This window comes from Malania oleifera, chromosome 2 (genome assembly GCF_029873635.1).
Source record: "Malania oleifera isolate guangnan ecotype guangnan chromosome 2, ASM2987363v1, whole genome shotgun sequence".
Lineage (NCBI taxonomy): Eukaryota > Viridiplantae > Streptophyta > Magnoliopsida > Santalales > Ximeniaceae > Malania > Malania oleifera.
The window spans coordinates 100,987,347-101,006,838 of NC_080418.1; the positions used below are offsets into that span (position 1 = coordinate 100,987,347).

Consider the following 19,492-nt stretch of genomic DNA (forward strand, 5'->3'; position numbering starts at 1 on the left):
AATGGGAATAAAACATTGAGAAGAATGATTAATCATACACTAAAAAAAGGGAAAGTAATTATGTCCGTACATAAATAGAAGGAAAAAAGACAATACACACACACACACACATATATATATATGTCCCTCAGCAGTCAGCACTCCATAGATGCAATAGTATTTACCACTAGAATCACAGAATGGAAATGTTGAAACAGAAAGAACAAACCTGAATTTCAGGTCCAACAAAACCTTTGACTTGTAGGTATAGGCATTCAAGAAGTGCATCCCTCCTATTCCAATATTCATCCAATAGACTCTTGTATTCTTCTTCACGCTCAACTTTTGCTGTGATAGCACCAGTATATGCCTCAAGTAGAACTTCAGCCAATCCTTCAAGATGGGAATATAGTTCTGATTTTGCAGATGCATCAAGTCCAGTCGTTTCATTTAACAGCTGAAGCATGAACAAAGCAAGACTCCACAATCCATGATGTACCACAGCCTGACAATACCAAGGCGTTAACCCCTCAGGGGATGGATACCATATGTGATGCTCATCTTTGTAATGCATGGCTGTGCGAACCAGAGTGACACATGCATTTGAGAGTTCACAAGCTCTTTGGACTTGAACCAGCAACGGCTGCTCCGCGCTGATTAAATATTCTAGCTGTCTATCTAAAATGTAAAATACTTCTTCAAGATCAGAAACCTTACTGTAAAATACTTCAGCATTATCCCTATCCATCAGAAGAACAGCATTTCGACGGGCTCTTTCACCAACTAATTGAATCAGATCCCAAAGAGAACCCGAGATGTCAGGATCTGAATTAGAATATGGGATGCTTACTCCAGCACTACGATTCTGGTTAATTGTGCTTTGCAGTTCCCTTATTTGAATCATGCCACAAAGCTTTTCACCATGTTCCATGATAATTTGCAGAGAATGTCCTGCTGATCAAAAAATATTTTAAACAAGGCATATTTCCAATCAAAAATTATCATAACAGTCAATCCCCATATTCTGCAGTAACAGAACTAGCATCCACTACATGACAAAATAAGAATAAGGACTTCTAGAACTTGTTGGTGAGGATGGTGGCTACAGCAATGCTGTAATCTCACAATAAAGTCAATAAAACCGTAATGACAACCGGAGATATGGTCATCTACACCAAAAATTACAAAAGTAGTCACCCTCAATACGGATGGTGGCTACAACAATGCTGTAATCTCACAATAATGTCAATAAAAGCCTAAGATAACTGGAGATATGGTCATCTATACCAAAAATTACAAAAGTGGTCACTCTTAATACGATTGCACATGCCTTCTATGGAAATTCAAGCTATAAGGACAGTTCAAATAGCCACAAAAATGGCAAATTTTTTCTGTCATTATTTGATAATAATGGATTCAACAAACCTAGCAGTGTGTTAGTATTGAAACAATCAATTTTAAAGATGAAATACAAGAATAAAACATGAACATTAACACGACCAATAAAATCTTGCCGAAAAAGAAAAAGGAATGAAGAACCCAAAATCAATAGTAATCAAAAAAAGATCATACTCTGTCTGGAGCACAGTTCCCCATGGCACTTGGATAAAGCAAGAAACTGAAGAAACTTTTGGTGCTTCTGCTGCTTATCCATCAGCTGGGTGGACACAACTGCCATAGCCACAATCTCAGCCCCTCTAGTTGTTGTCCAGTGTTTAGCTAGGGTATCAATAATAGATTTGCTTGTTCGAACAAAAACATTTGTTTCTCCATCCCTATCAAATGCCCCAGAGCTTCCAAGTTTCTCAAGTGAGCCATTCACCTGCCCAGATAAGAGAAAATCATGAAAAAGATGACCAAGCAAAGCTTCTGATTCTTCATCTTGAGCAGTTCGACATGCAATTCCAGTTGGAACCCTCTGTCTATCTCCAGCATCCCATGCTTCCGAACTAGCCCTTCTAGGAGCAATATTAGCTGCTAATGTAAGATTTTTTCTCTCTTCCTGACCAGATCCTTCATTTGAACTTCCTTTACGTGACAAGCTACGCTCAGGTGGTTCAATACCACCAAGCAAAACAGCCTTTTCTGGTATGGCCCATATTCCTGCTTTTTCAGTTAGCATGACCCAAGCACCATCTTCACCATCATTGGTAGAAGGAAAGACAGAAGCATCTAGAACTTTTCCAGCATCATAAGGTAGATCAAATTGATAGAGACGAGTAGCACTTCTCCAATAATAGGACACTGTTGCAGTTCCATCACCAGAAAGGATGATTGCTGATCCAGAAGGCTTGCCCCCCACCCGCAGTCTCATTGAAAATAAAAAGTCCTCCTCTTCTACTCTTGCTTTCGGTATTATCACCTGAATGGGAGCTTTCTTTTCTAAAACCCTTTCATGTATTGGCTCAGTAGATTTTGAGGAGATATTTAACCCAGATTTATATTGCATGGTCAGAAGAGAATACTGTGTGTAGCTCAAACTGCTCAGTCGGTCCTTACAAAAGGTGGCAACAAGAATAATAATTTCTCTGCCATTTTCACCTACCTGCAAATCCAAAGGCCAAATCCGCTTCTGACTAGCCAGGTCCTTCTTAATACCCAAATCACCATCGGTGCCAATAATTTCATAAGACCAGAGCTTTGACACGTTTAAATCAGGGGAAAGTTTAATGCCGAAACACAGGATCTCATGATCAGTGAGTAGATAGAACTGCCGATTATTTATGTCAAAAGGAAAATATGAAAAACACCAAATCAGTGACCTAGGATACCCTTTACTCCCTAAAAGCTGACTGCCATCATTCTCTAGTGAAGATAAACTCAGAACGTCCTCATAAACTTTTTTGCGTTGAATGCCAGTGGGGCTGCATTGGAACTGCCAAAGTTCACCATTAGAACTACACGCAAGTGCAACACACATGTTCTGTGCATCAGGGATTGCAGAAGTGATCAAAGAATTAAAGAAACTTGATCTGAAGGAATTACTTCCCTGCCAGCCGCGCTCTTGCTGCTTATTTAGGGTGTTCTTCCCATCACCAGGTGAAAAGGTCACCTCAGATTCATCAGAAGATGCAAGACTTACAACTGGCGCAGCCCCAGTTTCAGAATGGATGTCTGGCCAATATACAAGGGCTCGACTTTTCTGATTACACAGAACAATGCCAGCAGAGTTGCACTGTTGTACAGCCCTGTTAGTTCTATTATGCATAACATCCCAACTAACAACACAGAGCAACCAATCATTATCATGATAATTTTTTCTGCTAATATTTTTACTTTCTGAAACATGTAAAGGAAGTTTAAGAACAACACATTTTCTTGAAGCTGCAGGAGACAGGTAACTCCAAATAAAGAGTCTGCTTCCACAGATAATCCAGGAAAGTGATGTTTCCTTGTCCATTCCACCAGAGATGAATACATCACCTGAAGAGAAAGAAGAATAATCTCTATTAAGGAAATTATATACTTAAAGCAAGGATAGATATTGAATCCAACTGCACAAACCAGGAATACGTTTCTGCAGCAAACTGGCTTGTTCATCACGAACCTCTTGGGGGAATTCTCCAACATAAACAGGCTGAACTGAATCTGAGTTATCCCCCTTCTCGCTTTTCTTCACTGGTGGTATTCTAGGTAAAACAGGAGATACAATAATCAGTCACAACTTTAAGAAACAGAACTTTACACAGTAAAAGTAATTCTAGGGGTCAAGCGATCAATAACTGTATCACTCTTCATTTATACCTAGGCATTGTTATGACTTGTGAGGCGAACAAAGAACAAATAGAAACCAAATGATCAAGCCTACAGAATTTGTCATAAAATGAAATACTAAAGACAAAGGTAAGCATTGGCGCAGTGGTAAAAATGCTACAACCAAAATTGAATCTCACAGGTTCAAATCATGGAAACAGCTCCTCAAAATACAGAAGTAAGGCTGTCAATAAAATGCCCTCCCCATAACCCCAATTTAGCATAGGAGCCTTGTCTACTGAGTGCTGTTTCATTTTTTCTCTTCCACAAAATGCTATAGATGCTCAACCAGCCATTAAAAGGAAAAATTAGGACTTTATAGATGTCATCAAGGAATAAGCCAAATTGGTGCCCACACTTGATCATATAATGAGCTTAGCAAATGTGACGCAGGGGATAGCCTAATGGCTATGACTATGGACATCTTTTTTGGAGGTCATAAGTTTAAACCATGGGACAGAGAGGAGTCTGAGATGGAGGAAGTGCTGCTGATGAAGAGAGAGAGACCTACCAATAATTTTCTGAATTAACTTACAAACAGCTATGTTCTATTCTGATCATATAGTACAGCTGATGAAACTAAAGGATTAGACCTGAACTAGAATGTCGGAGAGACTCAAAAATATAGAACCTTTAAAATGAATAGGACTAAAGCAGAGTAAGATGAAAAAAGTAAATTGAGTAATGGCATGCAAGGACATGATGGACTCATCACACCAAGTCCACATTTGGTAAAAGGAAATCGGAATGAAGGAATCGGAAAGCCATGGCAATTCATATACTTAAGTGTCTCGTAGCCAGAGAGGTGCAATTCAAGTGAGAATCCTGCAAGGTATTCAGAAATGCCATTCCACCTAAGATGGGAACAAGTTTATGCAGAGAACAATGTGTGTTAAAAGCCCCATCTGGATCTTAGAATCTTACAATCCTGCAATCTAAAAATCACAAAAAACAGTTGGACACCCGCTAAATATCTTTTGGTCGTGGGATCCCAATGGGATCATGATCCAACTCTTGGGAGGATGATATTTTTACAACCCTACAGCCTTACACATGATAGAATTTTGGGTCTAATCTAAATGATATTTTATTTTGGTCTTGTTTCATAACTTTTATTTAGCCCAACACAACAAATGAAAGCTCAAGAATATGGCCAAAAAGATTTTTTTTTTTTTTTAAATCATTCTAATTATAGCTTGATCTTTGACTACACAACAGAAAAAAACAAAACCTTTAGTTTCAACTTTTTAGCTTGATCTTTGAAGCAATAGGTTCATCCTTAAAGCACATTTTTAAGTTACAGCTTTTTTTATTTTGGGAATTCATATCCTTAGTCCTCAGTTATTTGGGAAAATTTTGTCTCCCCATGGGTCATAGTTTGGTATATAACTTATTTTCCTATCTTTCTACTCTTGTGCCCTTCAATCATAATCTTTCTTTCTCTTGCCCACTCTCTTTAATTTTATCCTGCTGCATTCCCTAGTTTTTTACAACTTCATTATCTTTTTCCCACTTAATTAAAGAATTAGACATCATGAAAAGTAACTTCATGACATTGTTGATTTCATAGGCTTCAAAAGCAATAGTAACTAGTAACAACAACAAAAGCATAAGATTCCACCTAAATTTTGAGCCCTACCCACGGGGCCCACCATAGAAATTTTTTTTTTTTTTTTTAGCACAAGGTTACAAGCATATCTTATTACCAATAGGGATACAACACAAGATGTTAGAGCATCAGCAATACAATCAGAAGATCATATCAAATCTCCTAGATTCTAAGCATCTGCTTACATATGATAGAATTTTCTGTATATTAGAGTCAACATTGAGATCAGTTTTTTTTTCATAAAACAGGCAGTTTCTAGCTCTCCATATATGTTAGTGAAAAGAGTTCCAGGCCAGTTTGCATACTTCATCAGTTGGGAAGTTTCCAAGTGTAGACCTGGCTCTAAAATTTGCATGAACTCCTTTGTATATCTGTTTGGTGACCAAGCACCTAAAGAAAAGGTGACAGCAATTCTGGACTAGTAAAACAGAATTTGCGAAGGATATCAAAGACTTCCCCCATGCTACGAGCTTCTAAGTGTGGTTATTCTGTCTTTGATTGCCAGCCAAGCAATGAAAGATCGCATTGATATATTATGCTTAAACTATATTCTGTTTGCCCATTAAAGAGTACTGCTCACAAGTAGAGTTCCAAGCAGTATAGAAAGAAAATACTCCTGGAGTTTTGAGTCCCCAACATAAATAATCACACTTTGCAGCATCTGGGGTACAGTCTAAAGTGTCTTGGATCTGCAAAACCATTGCTGATTTTCTCCATGGCCAGGCCCAACTGTCTCTATTAATCATATAAGCCACTTTAGCATTTAGGGAAAGACCCAATTCAATAGGTGAGTGAGCTCCAAAGTGCTCCTTAGGTGTTTAGGGAAAGACCTAATTCAACAGGTAAGTGAGTTCCATAGTGCTCTAATAGTGGACAATGAAGATGCCCATCGTCAAAAAAACACAAAAGTAGATTCTCCTGATCCAATCCTATGTTTGAGTAGGCAATTTGTACTCCCACCTGGAATTTTAGCTGCCCAAATATTGCAGCCCTTCAATGTGTAGGAGTGCATCCCCCTGACCCATATAAAAAAAAATTTTGAAATGTATAAAAGCAAGGGTAGCTTGAAAGACAGTGTCATTCTACTCTAATAAGGATTTTAACCAAAGACCACCTACCTTATGCCTTACATGCATCCCTCCACTTTACAACTATATGTGTTCCAGCTATAACCTTTTCATAGTAATCTTTGAATCACCTTTCAAACTCCTTCAGAACAAATATGGGGAAAAACAGGGCTGTTGACTAATAACCTTGGATGCTTTGAAAAATGGACTTGATACATTTGAGCCTCAAGCATATGATAAATATTTGAAAGTCCATGTATAGATTCTTGCTGATATTTTTTCAATCAAGGGGTCACAGTCCAGCTTGCTGATCTTTTATGTTACGCTCAGGAGGCAGAATCAGGTGTTTCACTGGCAGCTATCCCCACAAATATCCCATCTCCCAAGTGTATGGGTTATGTCTTCCCATAAAAATTCTATGATTGCAGAGCAGTATCTCAGATTTTGAGGTGTTGCACTTGAGTCTAGTAAATCCATAGAATACGTAGCTGATACCAGCAGCAGAATTAATATACCCTCACACTAAATTCATTATGTTGAGCACTTCCATAAACATAACATATATCTCCATCCAGTTCCTTCTTCCTCTTCCTCCTCCCTTCTCTTCTCTACTCTGTTCTGTTTCTCTCTCTTTCTGCACTTCTCTAACTCTTTGTTCTATTCCTGATTTCTGTCCCACTCTCTCTTCTGCCTGCAGCATCTTCTTTCCTTCTTCTTTCTTAATTCTTCTTCTTTTTTTTCTCTGTTTCTCTCCCTCGATTCTCTTTCTATTTCTGGTTCAGAAGGAGCATGCTACCTATAAGACTCAACCCTCCCCCATCAGGCTGTATTTGAGTGTAAGAATTTCTAGTCTTGACTTCAAGGCTTGTACAAGATCATTGGGCAACATCTCAAGCATCATGTCCCTGACTTCCTCAATCCAAACTCATCCTTAGAAGCTCCTTCCCTAATTCTTGAAGTCCTATGAGATCTGCATTTGGAGGATGCAACTGGAAGACTGAGGGTTGATATAATCACAATCAACAAGCAAAAAAAAGAGACTACTGCAGAAACTAGGGCACTTGAATTCTTCAAGAAGCACCTTAGTCTGATCATGTTTGAGAGTTCCATAGTTTTTTATCTAAGCTGCTGGTTTGTTATGTTCGTTGTATTCAAGTTTCCCGCCTTTCCTGGGTTCTCTTGAACGCTTCACGTTCTTAAAAAAATTTTGGAAATTCTTGAATCATAAGAAAAGAAGCAGGGGACTCCTAAACTCTCTCTCTCTGAACAGATCAGCAAGCATCACCATTGACTCCACCAGCAAGCATCTGCAGCAGTGATGCCTCAGCTCCATCGCCAAATCTTGAATTTCAATTAAAGGATTCTTGTTATCCCTCATTGCTATCTACATTTATTTATCAGTTGATTTTGGTGTGGAATTTTTTTGCCGTTGGCGTTTAATTTTCCAGCATCAAAGGGTACTTCCTGCAGTATTTCACATAAGGCCATCATCGGCACTATACTGAGGCATCCAACTTTGCCTAAAATTGACCCCAAGGGTTTCATATGTCAGCCTAATGGCTCTTCTGCTCAGGATCCAAGTTTTGAATTGGATTCTTGCAAAGGTAATCTAGGATTTTAAACTGTAGCATTTCTTTTATTCATTGGGATCAGATTTCATTCAGCTTCTTTTTTTACCACTTGGTGAGATCTTCTCTCTCTCTTGACCTGTTTTATTTTATTTGTATTTTTTTCTCAAATTGTTCTTCGTTGCTGGTTAGTAGAGTAAGTTTTGTGCCTTTCAATTTTCAGGCTTAACATATGCATTTAATTTCTCAGTTTCTAGATCTCAAGATAAAAACCTTTTGCAACTCTCGGATTATACAAAAAAATTTCAAAAGTACGATTGCACAAGTTTGATTTTAGTCTAGCTTTTTTTATATAGAAAAAGAAATTCATTAGATAGAGAAAGAATGTACAATCAGGAGAAAAATAACAAATCTGAGAAACCCCAAAGGAAACAAAAAAAGAAAAACACAAGTCCAAAGGGCAGCAAAAGAAAATTAGCACACCCTGCCAATCGTGCTGAACATTTGAAAAACACATCCCTTTGAAGTTTTCATTGCCTACACACCATGAAGGAACCATAAAATGAACCTTTTCCGACACCGGCAAATATGATAATTTCTTCCCTAAAAATATACGCAAGTTACGTTGCTGCAAATAAAGCACAATTCCATAATGCAATTCCTTCCTTCTTCCTATCAAGCCCAACAAAAGATATTGCCAAAAACTTCTTCCTTGCCTGAAATTGCATGCTTTAGATTTTAAGTTCACCGTGATGTATGTTGGTTTTTAGATCTGGTACTACAGTGTGGTTTAGAAAATTGTGAACTGGATAGTAGGATTTTGGTAGACCATTTAAGCTTAGATTAGTTTTGTTTTAGTTTAGATTGCTTAGGGTAAGTTGTGGGATTTTAGTTTTTTGCTTTTTTGCCTTTGTGAAATACGTTTACATAAAATAAAAATAAAAACTGTTGATTCTTGTACTTCGCTTGTGTAACACAAATTATCTTTGTACACATAGCTAGTCCCAAGCCGGATAAAGGAGCAAGGTTGTGTTAGGTAGCTAACAGCCAATGTAAAACTTGTTAGATCTTTATAACATGAACCCTTACCAAATATTCACTGGGACATTCCCTACAAGCAACATTTTGCACTTATACCATCCAGGTGCAACGAGAAATGGACAAGGGTGGAGTAAACCAAATCAGTTTTGACAGAAGAGGACTAAGAAGTTAGCACGTGAAACTAGAACTAGATTAGAAACTTGGAATATAGGGACAATTATGGGAAAATCATGGAGATAGTTGATATAATGATTAGAAGGAAAATTAACTTAATATGCCTTCAAGAGGCAAAATAGGTAGAGGAGAAAGCTAGAGGAATTGAGAAATCAAGTCCAAACTTTGGTACACTATAGAAAAATTGTGCGTATAGGTACAAAGGCAAGAACATCATCTAAACCCTACTAAGCCTACACCAAAGGATCCTATTTAGGAACAAGCCAACCCACATGTCTTGTGAAGAAGAGTATCCTTTTGCCAAACCATGGGCATTTGGCAAGAGAAAGCTTAGAAACAAAGTGCTTGTTAGCAATCTTTGGTAGAAAGGCTCCCTCTATGGTCATTGGTTTCACATGCTCATTTCTTCTTTGGTGGGGAAGTTGCTATTTCAATTTTTACACCTGATGAGCTTCCCAGCAAGTTACCAACAATACGTGACATTCAATGCAATCTAGACCTGGTCGAGTTGCCTATCTTCATTCACCATAGGAGGAATCCAAAGGAACATGCTGAATTGAATAAGTGATAGTGCTCATAGATATCTCCATGAGACATAGCCTTCATCCCTACGTAATGCAATCCCTTCTTATTGTAAAGAAGAAAAAAAGGTTGGAGGATGCGTACAAAAGTAAAGTCATCAATAAGATCACCATCAAGTATAGATTCCTATCCCCTAGACTTGAAAATATACTTGACATGCTAGTTTGGTACCTCAAAATCAACCTACATGGTTATCATCGGATAAACACAAGAACATAGATGAATAGAAAATGCATTTAAGACCCATGATGCTTTGTTTGAGTGGTTAGCCATGCCCTTTGGTATCTCTGATGCTCCTATCACTTTCATGAGGATTATGACACAAATCCTACAATCGTTCATGGGAAAATTCATAATGGTTAACTTTGAGGATGTTTTGGTCTATAGTAGGTCTAGACTTTTAAACATCAACTTTGATGATATTTTGGTCTATGGTAGGTCCGAGGACAAGAATCTAGATAATTATCATTATGCCTTCACCGCTTGTAGGAAAGTCGAGCACTAAAGTGCTCTTTCCTAGGTTTCATAGTCTCTACATACACACTATAGCTCACAGCCCCAAAATGGTCAAAACCATTAGAGAGTGGCATGAGCCTAAGATTATACGACCTAGGAATTGAGATAACTATTATGTATCTTTTCCTCACTGCCGAGAGAGAGAGAGAGAGAGAGAGAGAGAGAGAGAGATAGAGAGAGAGTTTTTCTCAAACCCCTAAAGCAACAAGGGCTTTTGTTGAGATTAAGAAGATGACTACTTAATGGTTTGTGCTTATGCATCTTGACTTTAGTAGCCTATGACGTTGCTCACGATGCCTCTAGAGTAGGTAATTAGGCAACGGTGGTCTTTTAAAATTTAAGCTTGGAGGGGCACCCAATAGCACTATTTAGTGAAAACTATCTTTAGGATAAAGTGATAAACAAAAGTATATCACTTATGACGAAGAGTCTAATATTGTGGTTAGATACTTAGATCCCTCCACAATTGGAGATATTAACCATTGCTTGAGGAGTTTGTACTCTATTCTAAACACCAAGCAATGCAATATTTGAGTTTGTAGAAGAAATTAATTTGTATTCTTATGTAATAATTTAGTTGGCATGTGATTTTTATTCTACAATCATCTTTGGGGAAAGTTTTGATAATCCTAAAGTGATTTTAGATTCAATCAATTTCCTAACCCACGAAGGTGATTTATCAACTAAACTAATAAATGCTAACTTGAGAATAATTTAGCCCCATAAAATCAGTTCCACTAAAAGCTGCCCCAAGTGAGCACTAAGTGTTGAGAAAAAACAAGCTAGTCCCAAGCTTCTATTAATGCCCACATTTATGAAATGGTACAAAAGCCTCCTCACTTTGAGCAAGGTCACTCATATGTAAATGCATGACCATATACCCTAACTAGAGCCGCAGATAAAGTTAATTAAATGTGAACATTGGAAAAAGGCAGAGAGCCTGATGCACATGAGAAAAATGAACAGGTCATTGGAACACTTGGCACAACCATAACTACCAGATTGAGTCCAAAATCCTGAGTTTCCTCTCGCCTCCATGTAACCCCAAATATTTTTGTGCAACCATAATCAAAAGAGTCTTTCAACAGCAATAAAATATAAATTACACAGCTTTAAACTATAGCAAATCCCTCCTTACTTAGAAAATCATTCAGCGCATTTTTCAAAAAATAAAAATAAAATACAGGTGCTTCATTAGTTTCATGTAAGGACAATACCACCCCCCGCGTTGTATCAAACGCCAACCTCAAGGCTCAAACTAATCAAAAAAAATTCAACTAAAATCAAAGAAAATCACTATCAAAACTGAAGAACCAGCGGCACAATAAGAACTCCGATTTTTTTACTACAATCTTCTTCTGCGTCAATGGAACACGTCAAAAACAAATAGTTGTGCATTGCATACAGGATACCTGGCAAGAACAGATAAACGAGAAGTCCATGGAGCAGGAGTACCGGTGGTCGGACGGTCAGGGATAGAATGGTCGTAGAAAGATCGTCTATTCTCCACGAGTGGAGAGACCGGAGAATCGGGCACTGCTTGCCCTCGACTCCTGTCCTTCCGAGAGTTGATATTGGGTTTCTTCGTCCCGGAAGAGAACATTCCTACTAGGAGAGCGGGAAGAGGGAGATTGAGTAATGATTAGGGTTTTGGAGCTTCAAGGTTTGGAGATGGTGAAAAGAGTGGGAGAATTTGAACTTTCTGACAGTCGCAGAAGCGAGCGAGTAGCCATGATCAGACGTGCTCGCGGGTTCGACCAATGAGCAGGGAGTGAGTTGTATTGGTTTAGAGCAAATGACCGGTAAAATTTGTGCATTTAGGGCGGCGCCGGGTTTGGGCGGATGATAAATGGGTAGGTATTAAATGGGTTTGAGTTGGGTTTGTTCGTTCATTAATGGGTCAATATAAATCCAAATTCACTCATTTAATAAACGGGTCACTCAATTAAAATATAATTTATTTTTTTTAAAATTTTTTAAATATTTTATATTAAAAAATAACATAATTTAAAAACAAATATAAAAATAAAAAACATTCTTTACCCTTTCATAGAAACCATAAGCGATCCTCAACAAGCTCATAAACCACCCCATTGCATAGCAACTTAGCAAGTTCATAAACCTCAAACGGTCAAACTTTGTTTTCTGTCTCTACTTCTCTTTCTTTACAGTCCTACGTATGCATTCAAGTCGTCAATAAACATCTCCTATTGCTGATGTGACCCCATTTTCAAAATTCAAAGAAAAGGGGGACACGTGGCATCCATTGGTTAACCCGCCTCACTATTTTTTTTATTATTATTATTTTAAATTCATTTTTTTATTTAAAAATTAGAAAAAAAATCACAAAAGAAAAAGGAAAATAGGGAAAATTTTGGAAAAAAAAAATTGAAGCCAAGGAAAATATGTGGAGTTATTTTGACTCAAAAAAATGAGAAAAAAGCTGTGAAAATCCCTAAAATTTTGGGAAAAAAATGTTAAAATGCTCAGAAAATTTTCTACAAAATTTTTAAAAATCTAAGAATATTTTTAAAAGATATTTTTGATGATTTTCCTGATTTTTGGGTGGGTGTGTCCCTATGATTTTAAAAATGACAATAGGGTATTTTTAGACCTCACCTGTATCGATTCTAAGGGGGATTTTCTAATAAGATCCCCTCTTTTAGAGGTCTTATTAGACATTCTTAAGTCACACCTAGATTTTTTTATCTCCTATTAATTTTGTACATTTATTCGTTTTTTTTTTTTTGTTAGTTTATTTTAAAAGGATTTAATTAAAAGGTTATTAAATTTAATTCGGGGATAATTTTTAATCAATTAGGTACTGTTCCTAAAACAAGTGTATAGGGGGTGCAACTACCTTCCCCTCGCATAATCAAACTCCCGATCCCAATCATGGTATATGCATGCTAAAACTACTAGTTCCTTGGCCTAGGTTTAGTATGGTGACCAATCAAATAAGTAATAATTGGGTGTTCAACCCCACCAAGGAAAAATAGGTTAGTGGCGACTCCAAATTTAAAATTTTCAAAAATTATATATTTTATTCCCTCGCCTCCTCAGAGCACATTCCTCTCCGACCGGGACATCACAACATACAAGTAATACATATCTGCAAATAAATTCCATTTTTATGAACCGCACAACTACTTTTTTGGTAATTCTTGCATAGGATGCAGCTTCGACCCACTCTGGGAAGTAAAATATTTTCACCAATATGAAACAACGCCCATTTGATGCCTTTGGGGGAATAGGACCAATAACGTCAATTTTCTATGTAGAGAAAGGCCAAGGAGTTGTCATGATATGTAGTGGTACCACAAGAGCTTTTTTGTCTATATAAATCTAACACTTGTAGAATTTTCTTACAAAATTGATGCAATTTGTCTCCATAGTGGACCAATAATAGCTTGCTCGCATTATTCTTTTGGCCAACATGTGCCCATGCGAGTTGAACACAAACCTCTATGCACCTCCTCCATGATTTGTATTACTTCTTCTACATCCACGCACCTCAAAAGGGTCATATCTAGACTCCTCTTGTACAAAGTATTGCCACTTAAGTGGTATCACATGGTTGAACGTCTAATAGTCCTTTTGTCCTTCTCAGAAGCATGAAACAGATACTGTTGTTCAGCCATGAACCACTTTATGTCACAATACCAAGATTTGCCATCTACCTATCCTTCAATAGTCATGCAGTGAGCTGGTTTATCACTAATGCTGATATAAAGGGGTTGGATTTTCTCTCCACTAGTGGCCTTAATCATGGACCCAACAATGCTAAAGCATCTGTACACATTTTTGTCAATTCGAGGAAGATGTTTAAAGGAAAGGTACTTAAACCTCTTCACTAGCTATTCTATGAACTACTGGTATGGTATCAATTTATAATCCTTAATCCTTAGTCTTCCATTTTCCCATAACCTAGTCAATTATCAAGGCAAAATCCCTATATACTTCCAGGTCTTGGACATCCATTTATAATGCAATTTGTAGTCCTAAAATCCATTCCTTATACTTCGTGTTGTTCTTTGTGCATGGAAAGGTTAACTTGGCGGCAACAGGGTATTGCTCTCCTTGAGGTAACACCAGAACTGCCCCTATTCTACAAACATTTATATTCGCAACCCCGTTAAAACACATCTTCCATCTGATTGTTCCCTTGTCCAGAACTAGAAATGTCTTTATTAGGGAAGATCATATCAACAAACTTTTTTTCTTTCGTTTTGTGGTCAACTAAGTGGTCAACTACCACTTGTCCCTTTATAGCTTTAGCTGACTTGTAGACTATGTCATACTCTGCTAACAACATGCTTCAATGAGTCATCTGTCTTGACATAGCTAATTTTTTTACAAATATTTTAAGGGGTCCATCCGAGAGGTGAGGTACATTGTGTGGCACAAAATATATTGCCTTAAATGGAAGGTGGCCTAGACGAGTGCACAACATGTTTGCTCCACTACTAAGTACTTGGCTTCACACAGGTTGAATTTCTTACTTAGATTATTTATGACTTTCTCTTTCATTTCTAACCCATCACTTTGTAGAGCAAACATCCCATGGATACTTCTAACATTATTGGGTGCAAAATCAGAGGCTTTCCTAGCATTAGAGGCATCAATATTAGAGGATTCCTTAAATATCCCTTGATCTTCTCAAAAGCAATATGTCATTCATCATTCAATTCGTTAGGATTGTTTCTCTTTAATGTCCAGAATATTGGATCATAGGTAGCTATCAACTAAGATATAAATCGAGCGATATAATTCAACTGCCTTAGAAAACCTCATACCTGTTTTTATATAGAAGAGGGTTTGATGTAGGACAGGTTTGGTCGGCCTAGTCCTATAATTCAACCCTCACACAAGCACATACACACAAACACTTTGATTTAAGAATTTAATTAACCAAACATAAACACCATAAATTATATGACATTTCACATGTTGTCGGATTTTTGAAAAGGTGTATGATTTTGTCCATAAATAAAGTCCCAGATGTTCCTTATCAAGGAATCAAGATTTATGCGGAAAGATGTTAATTTCAAAGTCAAGATTATAAGTTCTAAGTTAACAAACTAATATTCTTACAATTGATATTAGCTAGTAAGTGACAATATTGAAATCTAATGATTCAAATGACTTATCAAATATGGAATTTTTGGCTTCAAGTAAAGACTTACACTGCAATGACCTAAAATTTCATACCATTTTTTTTCAAATATATAAAATATACTAACAATCATTTTACTCTGATACCCCTGAAATCACCTATACAGCGGAAAGTATAAAGTCATACATCCATAATTATAATACTAGAATCCAGTATTAACCCAAAGCATACATACATAATTATACATCATCCCAGCTTCTTCTACCCAACCCTCTTGAATACTACTCAAAAATACAATCCCCTGATAACACTTACCCTTCAGACAGGGTAATGTAGACGACCTCTCTACCTGCAAGCCTGATCCACTCGTCTAACTGGATCACTTGAAAATTATTAATTTAATGGGATGAGACAATGCTTAGTAAGAAGAAATATGCTATTACGAGTGTATAGCAATTGAGTTTACATAAATAATTTATTGATAAATAACTGAATTGAGATATCATTTAAATATTATGCAACTCACACCTACATGACTTAAAATTCAATTTTATTATCTAAGTTTTCTATTTATCCATACTGATAAGAATATAATATATATATATATATATATATATATGTTGTTCTTTTGTAAATATGTATATATATATATATATAATTGAGAAATATCCTTAGAAATCTGTATGTTATGATTTAACCCCTCTTGACAGGATTGTGTGGCCCATAGGCTGGACTTAACTCTGGTTGGTCTACTAGGATAAGTCACCTAAATACTCTACCAATCCTCAGTCCGACCTTTACTGCAATCTCTCCAAAGGGACGGTACTGATATCTACCTCTTCGAATCGGCCTCCTCAACCCATAATACTGGGGAGACTGCAATCTCTCCATAGGCACGGTTGATGGAATCCACACACTATCTGAGATATGTGGTTGCACTCTGATATGAAAATAGCAACGGTACCATGCTCTGCTGACTAAATCTGTCTGAAATAATTCATTAGGGATCTGATACTGTATCATACTAATATATACAATTATCTTGCTGCTTCATTATGATTCCAAAATAACCATAACACTATAAATATAATCTGAAATACTGTATTATCTAACTAAAATAACTATAATATCTGACTGAAATAATTGTAATATATGACTGAATAATCTATAATGTCTGAGCGTTATGGTTTTGCAAATCATGGCATACTGTAAATACTATAAAATATCTGTCTGTATAATACCTGTAAAATATTTGTCTATATAATATCTTTCTGCAAAATATATTTGTTTGTATAATATTTGTAAAATATTTGTTTGTATAATATCTATCTGCAAAATATATTTGTCTATATAATATTTGTCTGTAAAATATATCTGTCTATATATACATTGTAATTCATAATTCTATAAAATCTAGTAAAACATGTTTCTATGCAAAAACATTGTAAATCATGATATTCTGAAAAAATTATATAAACTCTATACTAAACAAATATCTACTTAGACCACACAATTAATAAAACTCATGTTCTGGAATCTGTAAAACTGTATAATTTATACCTTGTACCTTAATAAAAAAATGCTATAATTTACTGATAATATTTCTGAATTTGCTAGCATATCATATTTCCCTTACCTTGGCTAACTAAACTCGTCTACCGATTCTAACTCACGCCCACGACGTTCATAATTCCATTTCCCTAAAAGTATCATACATATATATATATATATATATATATATATATATATATATATATATATATATTCCTGTCAAATGACTGAATTCTCATACTCACATTTCCCAAATTATAAACTATTCATTATCTTACCTAAATTCCTAGGAACACCCACTAAAAACCTAGTCTGCTTGCCATGTATATACCAACCCTAAATTGTATAAAATCTCAATTTCTCAATTTAATCTTAGAAATATATTCATATTTAAGCTTATACCTTCAATAAATTAATAATCAATCCAAAAATACCCAAATAACACCCTTACCTAGTTTCTTGAACTACGCCTACAGGAATCCCAAAATTATACCCACAGTGCTCACCCGAACCCTGAATTCAATAACCCTAATTTAATCAAATCGACCCTAAAATAAAATACCATTTTAACATTTCCTACGCCCATAAATTCCAAATAAATAACTAAACTCCCAAAATAATAAATTTTCTTATTTCCCTAAATCCCACTCTCGCTTTGGAGTGGTGTTTAGGACTCCCAAATTGAAAATTTGCTCCGGTTAAAATGACGACAATCGAGACTAGGACCCCGTGGTGGTGCCCGATCGTCGATTTAGCTAAAGATTTAAGGAAAAATTAAGAAAAGAGAGGGAGTACACATTTTCCCAGGAGTGGTGTCTACGCCGCTCCTATGACAAATATGCTCCGATAGAAATGTCGGTGGTGGAGAATGAAGTCCAGTGGTATTTTTTAATTTTCGATTGGCGTCCTTTTAGCCAGAAAAATCGAAGAAAGAGAGAGGGAAGGCGAGGAGAGAGAGAGAATGGCAGAGAGAGTTTGGGAGATGGCGTAGGCTCTCGATTTTGATTTCACTTCCTGAATGTTCCAAAAGTGAAAGTTGCTTTACATATCATATATATATATATATATATATATATATAAAATCTATTAGATTATATTAAAATATTAATAGATTAGATTAGATTATATTATTTAATTAATAATAATAATAATTAATTAATTAATTAATTTTAATCTTAATAATAATTTATTTATTTATTTATTTATTATTATTATTATTATTATTATTATTATTATTATTATTTTATTTTATTTACACTCCCAAGCATATCATTTTCTGGGGTGTTACATACACAATATAAAGCAAAGGTTCCAAACAACTACCGAATTTACCAAGCGATTCATTGGATGGCTTGACGTTGTTCAACACGAGTTTAGACTGCGTCATAAGTCCTTCAAACAAGCTTTGAAACACTAATATGAAAGTAGTTATAGGGTGTAGGGGAGGTGGCTGTGTGGGTGTATAATGGGGGGTGGTCGTGTTGGTGTTTTAGAGAGGAGGCTGTGTGGGTGAGAGGGAGGAGGGGTGATGGTATCGCTAGATAGAGTGGTATCTCACCACTTGATCTCCGGAGAGAATGTCGTAACCTCACACTACACAGTCAAGAGATTGGACAAAGCTTTCAAGCTTCAACAATGGAATTATTTCAATATTCAAAACATAGACTAATGTCTTAGTTCTTACAATGATCAAAATATAAAGCTAGCATGGGGAGACTAGACATTAAATAAGCTTACAATTCCCACACAATCAAGGGAGATAAACACAATAAATACTAACACTAAATCCTAACGCACTTAATACTTTCCAACTTACTAGACACACATGCTTATGCTTAGTTTTCTTATACTTACTACAATTCAAATTGGAGATATATGCCAAAAGAAAGGCCAAAATTGTGGGGGGTCCATGGAACATAATTGTGTGGGACCCACATGGGTCTTGAGGTGGATCTTGCTTCAACACTTTACTTGGGTCTTCATGCACCTAATAATCTTGAAATAAAATACCCAAGCAAGACATAAATCCAATCATAATAATAAAGTCTTCAAAAAAGTCTTCCATCACAAGAAGTAGATGATCTTCAAATATGATCTTCAAATAATCTCATGTGTACCTAAAAAATAGTTATGAACAATAGTGGACATTGGGAGGTCGTCCACATGTCATCATATCAACAAAGGAAATGGTTAAAGCATGTTGATCCCTATCATCTCTCTTGGACCCAAAAGAATTCTTCTTCGAAGAATGATAAGTGATGTACTGTGAACACAACTCCAGGTTGAGACGAAGGAGGTCTTCTTTAAGTATCCAGCTCCTCTTAGAAAGTAGCTTGCCTCTCCACTTGACCAATAACTTTTGGTATGATCTGGCTTATGCCAACATAGTCTTGTCATCCAAGATCTCTTCAATCTCATCAAGGTTCTTTGGTATGGGTAAAGGTTGAGGCAAAGGCAACTTTGGGTTTTCATGCTCATGAGTAGTGGGGAATGGAGTAGGATCACCTGCAAGGTTAGAATGGGAAGGCTCCCCAAA

The 19,492-nt window shown here is 36.3% G+C and overlaps 1 protein-coding gene across 2 annotated transcripts in view; it reads right to left on the reverse strand.

Moving 5' to 3' along the window:
* Positions 1–12,120, reverse strand: part of LOC131149362 (nuclear pore complex protein NUP133) — a 54,227-nt gene extending 42,107 nt beyond the window's left edge. The window contains exons 1-4 of one of the 2 annotated variants that reach the window (XM_058099751.1): positions 11,702–12,120; positions 3,484–3,608; positions 1,552–3,402; positions 209–930 (exon numbers count right to left, since the gene is read on the reverse strand). In XM_058099751.1, the coding sequence (XP_057955734.1) occupies positions 209–930; positions 1,552–3,402; positions 3,484–3,608; positions 11,702–11,892 (2,889 nt within the window). In that variant the 5' untranslated portion in view covers positions 11,893–12,120. Of the gene's footprint in view, positions 1–208; positions 934–1,551; positions 3,403–3,483; positions 3,609–11,701 lie in introns of both variants that reach the window. The other variant, XM_058099750.1, reaches the window with a different exon arrangement.
* Positions 12,121–19,492: the final 7,372 nt, after the last annotated feature.